At 41.6% G+C, this 14,802-nt stretch overlaps 1 protein-coding gene across 1 annotated transcript in view; it reads left to right on the forward strand.

Moving 5' to 3' along the window:
- Positions 1–2,958: 2,958 nt before the first annotated feature.
- SAMTOR (S-adenosylmethionine sensor upstream of mTORC1) overlaps positions 2,959–14,802 on the forward strand; it is a 60,380-nt gene continuing 48,536 nt past the window's right edge. Inside the window, exon 1 of the mRNA XM_070755494.1 lies at positions 2,959–3,217. Within this exon, the coding sequence (XP_070611595.1) occupies positions 3,085–3,217 (133 nt within the window). The 5' untranslated portion in view covers positions 2,959–3,084. The remainder of the gene's footprint in view (positions 3,218–14,802) is intronic.

Below are 14,802 nucleotides of genomic sequence, written 5' to 3' on the forward strand. Positions count from 1 at the left end.
GGTCGGAGGCACCGGCAGCGCCCCGCCCAGCTGGAGCTTCCCTGGCGTCGGTGGCAAGTGTCCTTTGGAGCCCGGTGGGAGGGCACTGGCAGCGAGAGCAGGAGGGCGCCATCAGCAGCGGCACCAGGTAGTAGCCGTGGGATGGCGGTGGCAAGAGCTCCAGGGCGGAGGCACCGGCAGCGCCCCGCCCAGCTGGAGCTTCCCTGGCAGAGGCGGCAACCAATGTCCTTTGGGGCCCGGCGGGAGGGCATTGGCGGTGGGAGCGGGAGGGTGCCAGCTGCAGCGGCCTCAGGCAGTCGCGGGGAGATGGCAGCGGCGAGAGGGAGCTCCAAGGTGGAGGCACTGACGGTGGCTTTTGGACGTGCTGCTGGATGCCGTACCTGCTGGCGCTGCGGGGCTGGCACTGGCTCGCTGGCTGGGCCGGAGGTGCCAGCCACACACCCCTGACCGGCGCAGCCCCAGCATATACGGCGTCCAGCAACACGTTCAGCTGCCGCCATCAGGGCTCCCGCTCGCAGTCAACTGCTCTGCCACCACCCCTGGCTACTGCCCGATGCCGCTGTTGTCGGCGTGGTGTAACGAGAGAGAAAGAGAGAGAGAGAGAAAGAGAGAGAGAGAAAGAAAGCGAGATAGCAAGAGAGAGAGAGAAAGAGAGAGATAGCAAGAGAGGCAGAGAAAGAGAGAGAAAGAGATATACCAAGAGAGACAGAGAGAAAGAGAAAGAGAGATAGCAAGAGAGAGAGAGAAAAAGAGAGAGATAGCAAGAGAGGCAGAGAGAGAGATAGAAAGAGAGAGAGAAAGAGAGAGAAAGAGAGAGAGAGAGAAAGAGAGAGATAACAAGAGAGGCAGAGAGAGAGAGACAGAGAGAAAGAAAGAGAGACATAGCAAGAGAGGCAGAGAGAGAGAGAGAGAAAGAGAGAGATAGCAAGAGAGACAGAGAAAGAGAGAGAGAGAAAGAAAGATAGCAAGAGAGACACACACACACACAGAGGAAAAAAGCAAGAGAGAGAGCAAGAGAGGGGGAAGGAGGGAGAGAGAAAGACATAGAGGGAGGGAAGGAAGGAGACAGGAAGAAAGAAAGAAAGAGGAATGGAGAGAAAGAAGGGAAGGAAGAGAGAGAAAGAGGGAGGGAGAAATAGAGCGAAAGGGAGGAAGAGATATTTTTTTTGTCCAAACTTTTTTTTTAGCTCCCCCCCCCCCTCAATGTTCCCCAGGATTTTGAAAATATGAATAATGTGCTGCGGCTCAAAAAAGGTTGGGAAACACTGGTATAGGGGGGGAAAACCGTAAAGTATTTTTTAATTAATATTTTTGAAAAACCGTGGTATAGACGTTCCGCGAAGTTCGAAACCGCGAAAATAGAGGGAACACTGTATTATTGTTGTTGTTGTTGTCAAAATGAAGCTATTGTATTTTTTTAAAAAAAACTGCTAAAATCTGAAGCCATCCATTTCTGTGGGTAGAGGCTAGGGCTCATATAGGGTCTTAAGAAAGATATAAAGAAAGAGAGAAAGGGAAAGGAAGAGGAAGGAAGGGAAAGGGACAAGAAAAGAAATAAAGAAAAAGAAAAAGGAAGGAAGGGAGAGAGAGAGAGACAAGAACGAAAGAACATAGGATTAAATAGTATATTTTGAATGTTCAGTAGTAGTAAATAAATAGACAGGGAAATTGTATCTCATTGAGGCCTTTGGGGTGAGGTCATGCCCACCCAGTCACATAATCAACCAGCCACACCCACCTAGTCATACGATCCCCACATGATTATCCGTCACATGACAACCAAGCCATGACCACTGAGTCCCATGTCCATGAAGCCATATCCACCCAATCATATGACCATCAATCCACCCTCACAAAATTAGCCACCCCGCAGAACTGGTAGTAAAAATGTTTAGAACCCACCTCTGAGTACAAGCATGATTTTGTGTATATGGTATTTTACGATATATATGGGGACTTTAGGACTTCAGGGATGGTAGGCATGCTTATGGATGCCCCTTACAGACCTCTTAGGAATGGAGTGAGGTCAACAGTAGACAATTTAAGGTTAAAGTTTCAAGGGTTTGGGGAAGAAACTAGAGTCAGGTAATTGACCACTTCCAGACCACTTCTGTTGCTGTAAAGTCAATTTTTTTGCACTTAAGTTTGGAGTGGTTTACATTAAATTTGTATGTATTGCGAGATCGTGCATTGTTGCAGTTGAAGCTGAAGTATTCATTGACAAGTAGGACATTGTAGCATATAATTTTGTGTGCTACACTTAAATCAGATCGAAGGCAGCGTAATACATCTAAATCTAAATCCACTTTTTTAAAATAAAAGATGTATGATTGTTTTAATTTATAAGGCAGATACTTCCAGTCTGTGAAGTGAGCCGTAGTTTAGGACAGTGATGGCGAACCTATGGCACAGGTGGCACAGGTGGCACACAAAGCCATAACTGCTGGCATGTGAGCCATTGCCTAGCTCACCTCCAACATGCGTTTGCCAGCCAGCAAATTTTTGCCTTGCAAGAGGTTCTGGGAGGGCGTTTTTGGCTCCCAGAGAGCCTCCAGGGAAATGGGGAGGGTATTTTTACCCTCCCTCTGCTGCAGCGAAACCTTTGGAGCCTGGGAAGGGCGAAACACAAATCTACTGGCCCCACCAGAAGTTGGGAAACAGGCCATTTCTGGCTTCTGGAGGGTCTCCGGGGAGTGGGGAAAACTGTTTTTGCCCTCCCCAGGCATTGAATTTTGGGTGGGGGTATTTGTGCATGCACGATGGCGTGCACGCACACTCTTTTGGCACCCAAGGAAAAAAGGATTCACCATCACTAGTTTAGGACCTTGCAATGAAAAGCGTTAATCTTAAAAGGCTCTACGATCCTTGGATACAGCTGGTTCACATAGACTTGAAAAGGCAACAGCAGCAAAAGGCTTTCAGGAGTGAAGACTACACTTCCCAACAGGCATTGGGAACGCAGATGATCACATGACCCTTCCTATTAGCAAACCTACTCTGCGGGCCGTGTCATAGACACCGCGGCCGCCGCCCCTCTCTGGGGAAACGGAAGGAGAGAGGTTACAGAGCGCCGGTTCTAGCACTATGGAGGTTGAGTGCGGGTCTTCTATCCTCTTTCTGCCTCAGCCCCGAGAACAAGAGCGGAAACTGCAGCAGGAGAAGCTCTCCGGGGTGGTGAAAAGCGTTCATCGGCGCCTGCGCAAGAAATACCGGGAAGGTAATAAGGTTCGGGTTTAAACTCGTTCCCTTCATTCCGCAGAGAGTGAATCTTTACCGCGGGATGAGGAGGAACGGAATTAAGGGCCGGATTTGCCCTCTTGTCTTCTCCCCATCGCTTTGGAAGGGATTTAGACCCGGGCACCGCCCATCTTTCTTCTCTCGGCCTTGGTACTGAAGGCAAAGGAGGAGGACGTTGGGCCCTCAGCCTATGCGGGGGAGGAAGGGGGCTGCCCCTCCTCTCATTTAATGTGGAAAACGGTAAAAGAAAAACAGCTCCATTAGCTTTGAAGGCAAGGAGGACATTATAGTTAAGAATTTCCGGAAAACCAATTCTTTGGATTTGGGTCGGTCAGAATTTAGCAGAAGCGCTTCACATTTCAATGTTAAGTACTGTAATTTTCGTTCTATGAAGCCTTACTCTAAAGCAGTGATTTTCAACCTTTTTTGAGCCGCGGCACATTTTTTACATTTACAAAATCCTGGGGCACACCACCAACCAAAATGACACAAATTAAATAAATAAATACATACATACATACATACATACATATATACATACATACATAACCCCCTCGTATATACAATCCCATGTAACATCCCCTTATAAATACAGTCAATCATCAATCATCCCTACTCAAATTTATATCTCATTTCTGGGTACTTCTCCTGTCTTTCCCCCTTTTCTCTCTCATGTTTGTCATTTCTCTCTCTTCCTCCCCTTTTCCCTCATTCCTTTTCCCTCTCACTTCTCCTCTTTTTCCATCCCTGTCTCTCTCTCCCCCCCCCTTGTGTGTGTGTGTGTGTACACACTGGAACCATTTCCAAAACCAGTTGAGGGCTGGGGTTTTTTCTCTTTTATTCTTTTCAAAAAGAGGTGTGGGCTGGGGGGCATTTCTTATTATTTGGGTGCTTTTTACCATATGCTTCAAGAATCACCCCTCTCTCTCTCTTTTGTTTCTCTCTCCTCTCATTCTCTGCCTCAATCATTTCTCCTTTTTTCTCTCCTTTTTGTTCTCATTTCTCTCTCTCCTTTCCTCTCCCTATCTGTCTCTCTTGCTTTCTCTCTCTCTTGCTATCTCTTTTTCTCTTATTTTCTCTCTCTCTCTCTCTCTTGTTCTCTCTTATTTTCTTTCTCTCTCTCTTGTTCTTTCTCTCTCTCTTTCTCTCTCCCTCCCTCTTTCTCTCTTTTTCTCACTTTCTCTCTTGTTTTCTCTCTCTCTCTTGCTTTCTCTCTCTCTCTCTTGTTTTCTTTCTCACACTCTTTCTCTCTCTTGTTCTTTCTCCCCCCTTTCTCTCTCTTTCTCACTTTCTCTCTATCTTGCTGTCTGTTGCTGTCACTCACTCTCGTTCTCTCTCCATTCTTCTCAGCGGAGGCCAGCGAAGGTGATATTCAATGTCGGGAGCGCGCGGGCGGTTGCGCGTGCTCCTACCCCCCTGCTAGCCGCTCGGAATATTCAAAATAAGAAAAGCCTTCACCGGCGAAGGTTTTTCTTATTTTGAATATTCCGAGCGGCTAGCAGGGGGGTAGGGAGCGCGCGCAACCGCCCGCGCGCTCCCGACATTGAATATTACCTTCGCTGGCCTCCGCTGAGAACGGAGAGAGAACGAGAGTTGGGCCATTTTTTGTCTCCTGCGTTCCGGGTGTGGGAGGAGCCACGCCGAAAGGCAGGAGACAGCGGAGGAGGAGAGGGGGCGGGCGGGGGGCAGCGCCGAAAGGCCGAGGGGGCCGGAGGCACCGTGGGGAGGCAGGGGCGGCCGTGGCTCCCTTCCCTTCTGCTGCCGGCGCCTCCCCCCCCCCCCCAGGCTGGCAGGGAGATGAGGAGCGCGCTTTCGGGGAAGCGACGGTGCTTTGGGGAAGCGACGAGAAGCCATGGGCGCGAGGGGGCCGACTTTCAAAGCAACCTTTGCCGGCCTCCCGTGGGAGGGTGCCAATAGCGGCGGCGGCGGCGAGGGGGCAATAGCGGGGGGGGCGAACCGCCTCGCGGCACACCTGACCATGTCTCGCGGCACACTAGTGTGCCGCGGCACACCGGTTGAAAAACACTGCTCTAAAGCATACGATTCTTTTTTTTTTTTTGTAAAGAGTGGCATTAACCACAATTGGTGAAACTTTTTAAAATAACTACTTGGCTAATTTTAGTAGGAGGTTCTTTTAGGAGTGGCAAAATCAGAGTGCTGGTACTCTTTCTGAAAAGAAGCAATGATGCAAAGATCTGGAAAGATATTTGCTTGGAATATAAAAACTTGATTCAAGAGCATATATATAAGATTATTGGGTTTCAAAAATACGTGCACATAGGATCATGGTTCAATATGGGGGTTCAAATTTCATTGTGACAATTCTCTGGTTGTCTTAGCCAGTCTTAGCTGTCAATAGAATTGAGAGTACTGAAAGAGTAGTAGATGCTTGGAACAAACTTCCAGTAAATGTGGTTGGTAAATCCACAGTAACTGAATTTAAACATGCCTGGGATAAACATATATCCATCTTAAGATAAAATACAGAAAATAGTATAAGGGCAGACTAAATGGACCATGAGGTCTTTTTCTGCCGTCAATCTTCTATGTTTCTATGTAATATTTATCCTGTAAGTTTGACTAAAATTTGTTATTAAAACAGCCATTTATCCCAGAATTGTATTGAGTAGTGGAACAAACTCTTTTGTACAGTTCAGTTTTATTCTTTATCTCAAGAGCATTTCAACCTGAGCACTTGAAATAATAGTGATTTAACTGACAAATTAGGATAATCTTGAAAGCAAAACAAAAGAATATTGTAACACCTATTATTCCCTTGAATAGATACTATAAAAATGAGGAAGTTTCTCACTGTTCACCAGTGGCCACCATAGACTATTGGTAGTCTCAAGGCTGAAGTAATGCATTTGCTTTTCATTGGACAGCCCTTGAAAACATTCTGCAAATTGCCATTGGCTTAGAATGTGATACATAAGTAACTGGTTAGCAGTTGCTTTTTTAGCCCAATTTAAATTAGAACAGCATGTGTTTTCTGCTACAAATTCTAGGGTAATATTATGGATTAATTGTCATTGAGTGAGGCTGGCCTTAATGTTTAGGAACCAATTTAAAACCACTATTTTAGTCAGGTTTTGAAGAATTTTTATATTGATATTTTAAATAGATTTAATTAATTGTCTTGATTTAATTGCAAATTCTTAGAGTCACTACTATTGACAATAAGTACATGATTACATCAAATATCATTCACATTTTAAGAAACCTTAAGAAACAATAATAGCCAGTGTATTTTCAGTGATACGACTCTGTCATGATGAAGATCAGCTAAATCTTTTAAGCTATCTGAACAACTAATTATTAAATAACTTACTGGTATTTATTTTAGCTGATTTCCTATATGAGGTTTATTCAGTTGTATGTGAAGAATAATCCCACAATTTAAATTTTTTATTAATATTAATTGTTTCTTCATTGCTTATTTGACCCCTATGACAATCATTAAGTGTTGTAGTGGATGATTCTTGACAAATCTATTTTTTTTAAATGTACACGGAGAGCATATGCACCAAGACAAACTCCTTGGGTATCCAATCACACTTGGCCAATAAAGAATTCTATTCTATTCTATTCTATATATTGCCCTTGTGGTTATAGTTTAAATTTATTAACTCCTGTCATTTTTATACTGTTTGCTTGTTACATGTTTTAAAAGAGAAAAGATAATATTGGGAGGGAAATGATTTGTACTTGTTAATAGTTTATTATACTAGTTGTAAATCTGCTAGGTTTATTATTAATGTAGAGTGATTACTCAAAACTAAACCTCATTTAACTCAGTAGGATAATCCAAAATAGAATAGAATAGAATAGAATAGATTTTTTATTGGCCAAGTGTGATTGGACACACAAGGAATTTGTCTTGGTGCATATGCTCTCAACGTACATAAAATAAAATATACATTTGTCAAGAATCATGTGGTACAACACTTAATGATTGTCATAGGGGTCAAATAAGCAATGAAGAAGCAATATTAATAAAAATATTAGGATATACGCAACAAGTTACAGTCATACAGTCAACATGGGAGGAAATGGGTGATAGGAGTGATGAGAAAAACTAGTAGAATAGAAGTGCAGATTTAGTAGAAAGTCTGACATTGTTGAGGGAATTATTTGTTTAGTAGAGTTCTTGTGTCTAGTTGTCTTGGTGTGCAGTGCTCTGTAGCGACGTTTTGAGGGTAGGAGTTGAAACAATTTGTGTCCAGGATGTGAGGGGTCAGTAAATATTTTCCCCGCCCTCTTTTTGACTCGTGCAGTATACAGGTCCTCAATGGAAGACAGATTGGCAGCAATTGTTTTTTCTGCAATTCTGATTATCCTCTGAAATCTGTGTCGGTCCTGTTGGGTTGCAGCACCAAACCAGACAGTTATAGAGGTGCAGATGACAGACTCAATGATTCCTCTGTAGAACTGAATCAGCAGCTCCTTGGGCAGTTTGAGCTTCCTGAGCTGGCGCAGAAAGAACATTCTTTGTTATGCTTTTTTGATTATGTTTTTGATGTTAGGTGACCATTTTAGGTTTTGAGATATGATAGAACCTAGAAATTTGAAGGTCTCTACTGATGATACTGTGTTGTCTAGTATTGTGAGAGGTGGAAGGGTGGAAGGGTTTCTCTTAAAGTCTACCACCATTTCTACGGTTTTGAGTGTGTTCAGTTCTAGATTGTTTTGGTCACACCACAAGGATAGTTGTTCATCTTCCCGTCTGTATGCGGATTCATCATTGTCTCGAATGAGTCCGATCACTGTTGTATCATCTGCAAATTTCAGTAGTTTAACAGATGGATCGTATGAGATGCAGTCATTAGTGTATAGAGAGAAGAGAAGTGGTGAGAGTACACAGCCTTGGGGGGCACCTGTGCTAATTGTACATATATCTGATGTGATTTTTCCTAGCTTCACCTGCTGCTTCCTGTCTGTTAGGAAGCTTGTGATCCACTTACAAGTGTGTTCAGGTACCGCTAGCTGATTTAGTTTGGTTAAGAGAATGTCCGGTACGATGGTATTGAATGCTGAACTGAAGTCCACAAAGAGGACCCTGGCGTAGGTCATTGGAGATTCAAGATGTTGAAGGATGTAGTGTAGAGCCATATTAACAGCATCATCTGTTGATCTATTTGCTCGGTATGCAAATTGCAGGGGGTCTAACAGTGGATCCGTGATGGCTTTCAAATGGAACATCACTAGCCTTTCAAAGGTTTTCATAACTACAGATGTTAGAGCAACTGGTCTGTAGTCATTCAGTTCCTTGATGGAGGGCTTCTTTGGCACTGGGTTTACAATTAGATAATTTATCTATAGGCATAAATATATCATATTGAAGCTTAAATTATATGTAAACCCTTAGCAGAAAAAGTGTGTGTGAGAGAAGTGGGTTCCTACCGGTACAGTCCAGTGTGCCGCTCTGGTAGTGGCCTGCCAATGATGCAATTTTGATGCAATGACTACGGTACTGTCTTTGCCAGTCCGTGCGTGCCGGCATCTTTTTCTTCTAATTTTTAGTGATTTTTTTGGCTCTCTGAGCATGCACAGAAGTAAAATTGTCCCTCTGCGCATGCATGGAAGCAAAATTGAGCTAGGGGACACACTCACGCATGTGCAAAACATCGCAATGTGCACACAGTGCGCTGGTAGGAAAAGATAAGGGGTGGGTGGGTGGGTGTATGTGTGTATATACCAGAGCTGCAAATGCTGTGGCAATGTGCCCACGCGTCTGCCCAACATGTGGCAGAACATTTCATGCCCATATAGGCCTTACCAGCCACCTGCGGACACATCACCTACAATCCACAACCCATTAGATATCAAGGTCCTCTTCAAACACGATTGACGAACATCACACATACATATATATATACATATATATTTGTTTTTGTAGATTTTCACTGGTATATGTATGTAGATTGTTCTGAGTTTGGGTTTTACCCCATGTAATATTTTGAGTGTCTATGCGATGTTTCGGTGAAATCACATTCACCATCATCAGTTGTTAGCTTCGTGCTGCTTTGAATATAGTTAAATATATAGAGAGAATCCCTTCATTTTTGCCGGTGCTGCTTTGAATCCCAGCGAGGGGAGCCTCAGGGAAATCCCTGCGCTTCGGCTGGAGGTGGGGTTTCCCAGCGAGGGGAGCCTCGGGGAATCCCCGTGCTTCGGCTGACAACAGAAGTCCGGAGGCGGGGCACCCCAGGGGCGGCGGCTCAGGTTTGTAAGGTGAAAATAGTTCGGAAGAAGAGGCAAAATATATACATATGCATATACATACATACATACATACATACATATATAGTGTGGGCGGGGGGGGCAAGTATTTAGTCAGAAACCAATTGTGCAAGTTCTCCCACTTAAAAAGAAGAGAGAGGCTTGTAATTGACATCATAGGTAGACTTCAACTATGGGAGACAACTTGAGAAAACACATCCAGAAAATCACATTTTCTGATTTTTAACGGATTTATTTGCAAATTATGGTGGAAAATAAGTATTTGGTCAATAACAAAAGTTCATCTCAAAATTTTGTTATTTATTCTTTGTTGGAAATGACAGAGACCAAACATTTTCTGGAAGTCCTCACAAGATTGGCACACACTGTTGCTGGTATGTTGGCCCATTCCTCCAAGCAGATCTCAAGAGGAGTGATGTTTTGGGGCTGTCGTTAGACAACACGGACTTTCAACTCCCTTCAAATGTTTTCTATAGGGTTGAGATCTGGAGACTGGCTAGGCCACTCCAGGGCCTTGAAATCATTCTTATGAAGTCACTCCTTTGTTGCCCTGGCAGTCCACTTGGAATCATTGTCATGCTGAAAGACCCAGCCACGTTTCATCTTCAATACCATTCTTGTGATCATTTTGACCCCACCGGTGAGATCTTGCGTGGACTCCCCAGATCAAGGGAGATTATCAGTGGTCTTGAATGTCTTCCATTTTCTAATTATTGCTCCCACAGTTGACTTCCTCACACCAAGCTGTTTGTCTATTGCAGATTCAGTTTTCTCAGTTTGGTGCAGGGCTACAATTTTGTTTTTAGTGTCCTTCGACAGCTTTTTGGTCTTCACCATAGTGGAGTTTGGAATGTAGCTGTTTGAGGTTGTGGACTTTTATACTGATAACAAGTTCAAACAGGTGCCATTACTACAGTTAATGTGTAGAGGACAGAGGAACATCTTAAAGAAGAAGTTACAGGTCTGTAAGATCCAGAAATATTGCTTATTTATAGGTGACCAAATACTTATTTTCCACCATAATTTCCAAATAAGTTACCGGTAATTAAAAATCAGACAATGTGATTTTCTGGATGTGTTTTCTCATGTGGTCTCTCATAGTTGAGGTCTACCTATGATGTCAATTACAGCCCTCTCTCATCTTTTTAAGTGGGAGAACTTGCACAATGGATATCTCACTAAATACTCCCCCCCCCCCGTAATTTAAACAATGGCTTTACATGTACACTAGTAAAGCTGAAGCTTTCAGTCATTTGTCCACACTTTGGATTTAACTATTGATTAACTTATTCACTTTCAACTTAACAACTATACCAGCAGATATTAATCAAAATTTGAACATGCCTGGGATAAACACTGTGTGTGTTTGTCTGTGTGTATATATGTATATGTATATATACATCAGCAGTGGACTATGAGCCGGAACGCTAAATTGCGCTTGCCACCGCAGCTCATAAGTTATTGCGGGACCAGTGTCATTTTGCTGCTGCACCTGTGGAGGTAGCAAAATCGCACACGGAGCCGCAGGTAAAACCTTGCTGAGACACAGGCGCAAGTTTGCTATCTTCACAGGTGCAGCAGCAATATCACACTGGTCCTGCAAGAACTTACAAGCTGCGGCGGCGAGGGCAATTTAGCGTTCTGGCTCGTAGCCCACCACTGATATACTTATACCTATACATATACCTATATATACACATACATATACACATACATATATATTTCTACACAGAAATATATACTGGTTTTTACTTTGCTAAAATATGAGTAAATATTAAATATGCAATAGTTTCGGACTATAAGGAGGAATTATTACATGACTTCTATCTTGAAACCAATTTAACAATTCTGCTACCAGTTCCTTATTATATAAAGGAAGCATTAATCCTAATAGAAATCCTAGTTTTGAAATGTCATACTAAAATAAGATGTTTTTTTTGTTTTTCTTTCCCCTGTTAGGAGCAGAAATCTAAATTTTAAAGATGGCTTTTGATTACTAGTTTAACTAAAGTATTCAGAACTTATTTGCATTTGGTGGATTAAATGAAGGTTGCAAAATATAATCAGAGTTGGTCAAGATTAAATAAATCTTAGGGTGATGTAAGTATTACCCATTATGTTTTCCTTTGACTAACTCTGGAAATTCATTAAAGGGGGTGCTTAAAGTCTTCTTGTATCCACTAGCCAGAGTCTCTCTCTCCCCCCACCCTCCATCCCTGAACATTTCCCTTTCCTCCCTGATAATTAGTAACAAGCTAATTATCAGTGTATGTGGACAGGCAGGGCTCAGGCAGTGAGTGGGTTCTGGCCAGCTGATTTGCTACATGCATAGAGGCAGATCTGTAGTGGTGAATAGGTTCTGATCTGTTGAGTGCTGTACACTTGAGATTTCTGACAGCCTGCTTGGCACCTCAGCCTCTCCTTCCTATATTCATTAATGATTAGTTTGCCAGGACAGAGCCTGCTTGCCACTTCAGCATTTGCCTTAATTGGTAATTATATATATATATTTTTATTATAATCTTTGGTGCAAAATTTACATACACAATTATTATTTTAATCATTCAAAACATGAATTCAATGAAAAGGGAGAGGTGGTTTACTTAATTTGATGTTTCCCATGCTTTATGAACATTTTCAGAAAGTTTGACAAACATTGCTTGGTGTAAATAATCATGTATTCTATTAAATACAACATTTAATTACTTAAATTAGCAATAACTGTAATTTCAAGTAACTAAAAAGCATTTCCTTAGAAGTACCTATGTTTCCCTGAAAATAAGACCTGGTCTTATTTCTTTTGGGCCCCAAAATAAACACCAAGTTTTATTTCGGGAGATGTCTTACCCTCTTAGTACCACTGCAGCCAGGTCTCCCACATCCGACACTTGTGCCACTGCCTGATTTCTGGGGTTGACCACAGCCAGACACCATGCGGCTTGTCATTCCAATGCCATCGCTCACAGCAAGATGCTGCATGGTGTACTATGTAATTGCATGCATGAGCAGCAGCACCAGCATATCAAGCTACAAGGCATCCTGCTGGGAATGGCAGCACTGATGCAACGAGCCTTGGGCTGTTCTGCTGCAAGCAGTGGCATCAGTGCAACAAGCCTTGCAGCGTCCTGCCACAAATAGTGGCACTGGCGCAATGTGCCTCATGGCATCCGGCCACAATAGGTCACAGAAGTCAGGCAGCATTGGGACAGGTGTTGGGCAGTGGGAGGCCTGGCTGCAGCAGTCCTAAAGTAAGTGAAAGGGTGTGGCTGCTCCACCCCATCCCCAGCTCTGCCCTAGCTTGATTTTTACACATACCCCTTGCCCCACCTCATAAAACCAGACGGTGGGTTGGGCTTAATTAAGGTTTATTTGGGGAATTAGGGCATATATGGGAAAAGCTCTGTGCCATTTCTATCCAATAATTCTACAGTTATGTAAATTGTGGAAATAGTTACTTTAGGGAAACATCTTTGGAAATGGAGATTATAAAATTTAATAGAATATTTTTCTAACAATAAAGTCAGCTCTATTATATATACTTCTCAAAAAAATAAAGACAACACTCAAATAACACATCCTAGATCTGAATGAATGAAATATTCTCATTGAATACTTTGTTCTGTACAAAGTTGAATGTGCACAACAGCATGTGTCAATCAGTGTTGCTTCCTAAGTGGACAGTTTGATTTCACAGAAGTTTGATTTACTTGGAATTATATTCCCCCTGACCACTGAATGTTTTAAGTATGATTGTTGAATGTTTGGTGGATAGGTTTTTCTTTTAATTGTTTTAAAATTGTAGTATTAATTGGATTTACATTATTGTTCTGTTTTTATATATGCTGTGAGCTGCCCCGAGTCCTCGGAGAGGAGCAGCATACAAATCCAAATAAATGAATGAATGAATGAATGAATGAATGAATGAATGAATGAATAAATGAATAAATAAATAAATAAATAAATAAATAAAATTGTGTTGTTTAAATGTTCCCTTTATTTTTTTGAGCAATGTATGGTCTAAGCCTCTGTGGTGTTTTTAGCTGAGCCTAAGATTCTAATGCAGGGCTACCATATCAGGGCAGCAACAACTGTGGTTTCTGTATCTATTTGTTGTCAGCTTGGACTTTTTGCAGATCAGATCTGAGAGTCTATGCTAATGCAAAAAAAATTCAAACAAACCAAAAAGAGAAGTTCTTTCATCTTGTTTTTTTGACAATACTTTTAGCTCTAAAAGCCTGAGGCAGAATTGAGAATGGAAAATTTCAGTTCATTATATAGTTCTGTAACCCATTAGTGACCTGAGGCTTCTCAATTGCAGATATATTTACTTTGTAGATGTATTCAATTTTTGAAAAAATACTGTATTAGTACTCTCAAGATTGAAGTACTGTATTTACTTTACATTTTCTTAACATTTAGGAGCTAATTTAAAACAGCTATTTTAGTCAGGTTTTGAGGAATTTGTATATTGATATTTTAAATAGCTTTAATTAGTTGCATTGCTTTAATTGCAAATTAAAACTAATTTTATAAAATGAAACATTTTAAAGTAGGAAAAAAGTTCCATAGAATTGAATATTTATGCTGGCCTACTTGGAATGTTAAATTTTATAGCATTTTACATTAGGTTCACAATTACAAATTAATAATCAGAGTTGAAGTAATTTAGTAATTTAGGGAATATATAGCTTATCCTTTACAAAGGTTTTGTCCTGACAGTGCCCTTTATGAAGTGGCTTTACACTTCTGAGAGCCAAGGGCAAATTTTGAAACAGTTGTCCAAGATTTTCAAAAGACACACCTTTCATGATTCAAGGGCAGTTATTTAAGTTATCTTTGCATCTTGTGAAGTATTTATTTTGAACATTTGAACAATCCTATCTTAGAATCATATTCTCTTTAATTCTAATTATATCATTAAATTATCATAACCAATATGCTTATCATTGATACACATATGTTCCACTACTTTGTCTTTGATGTCAGAATACTCTTTTCTCTCCGCTATTCAATGGGTAATAATTCCAGTTTCATACAGAGGAGAGAGAGTTGCTATTTTATTTATTTATTTATTTATTTTGTCAAGTACATATTGGTGCAAAGATATAACAATCTTTATATACATGATGCTAGTAAGTATGACAGGAGATGGAAGGCACGCTGGTGCACTTATGCATGCCCCTTACTGACCTCTTAGGAATTGGGAGAGGTCAACAGAGGATAGTCTAAGGGTAAAGTTTTGGGGGTTAGGTGATGATACTACAGAGTCAGGTAGTGAGTTCCATGCATTAACTACTCGGTTACTAAAGTCGTACAGTATTT

This window comes from Erythrolamprus reginae, chromosome 6 (genome assembly GCF_031021105.1).
Source record: "Erythrolamprus reginae isolate rEryReg1 chromosome 6, rEryReg1.hap1, whole genome shotgun sequence".
NCBI lineage: Eukaryota > Metazoa > Chordata > Lepidosauria > Squamata > Dipsadidae > Erythrolamprus > Erythrolamprus reginae.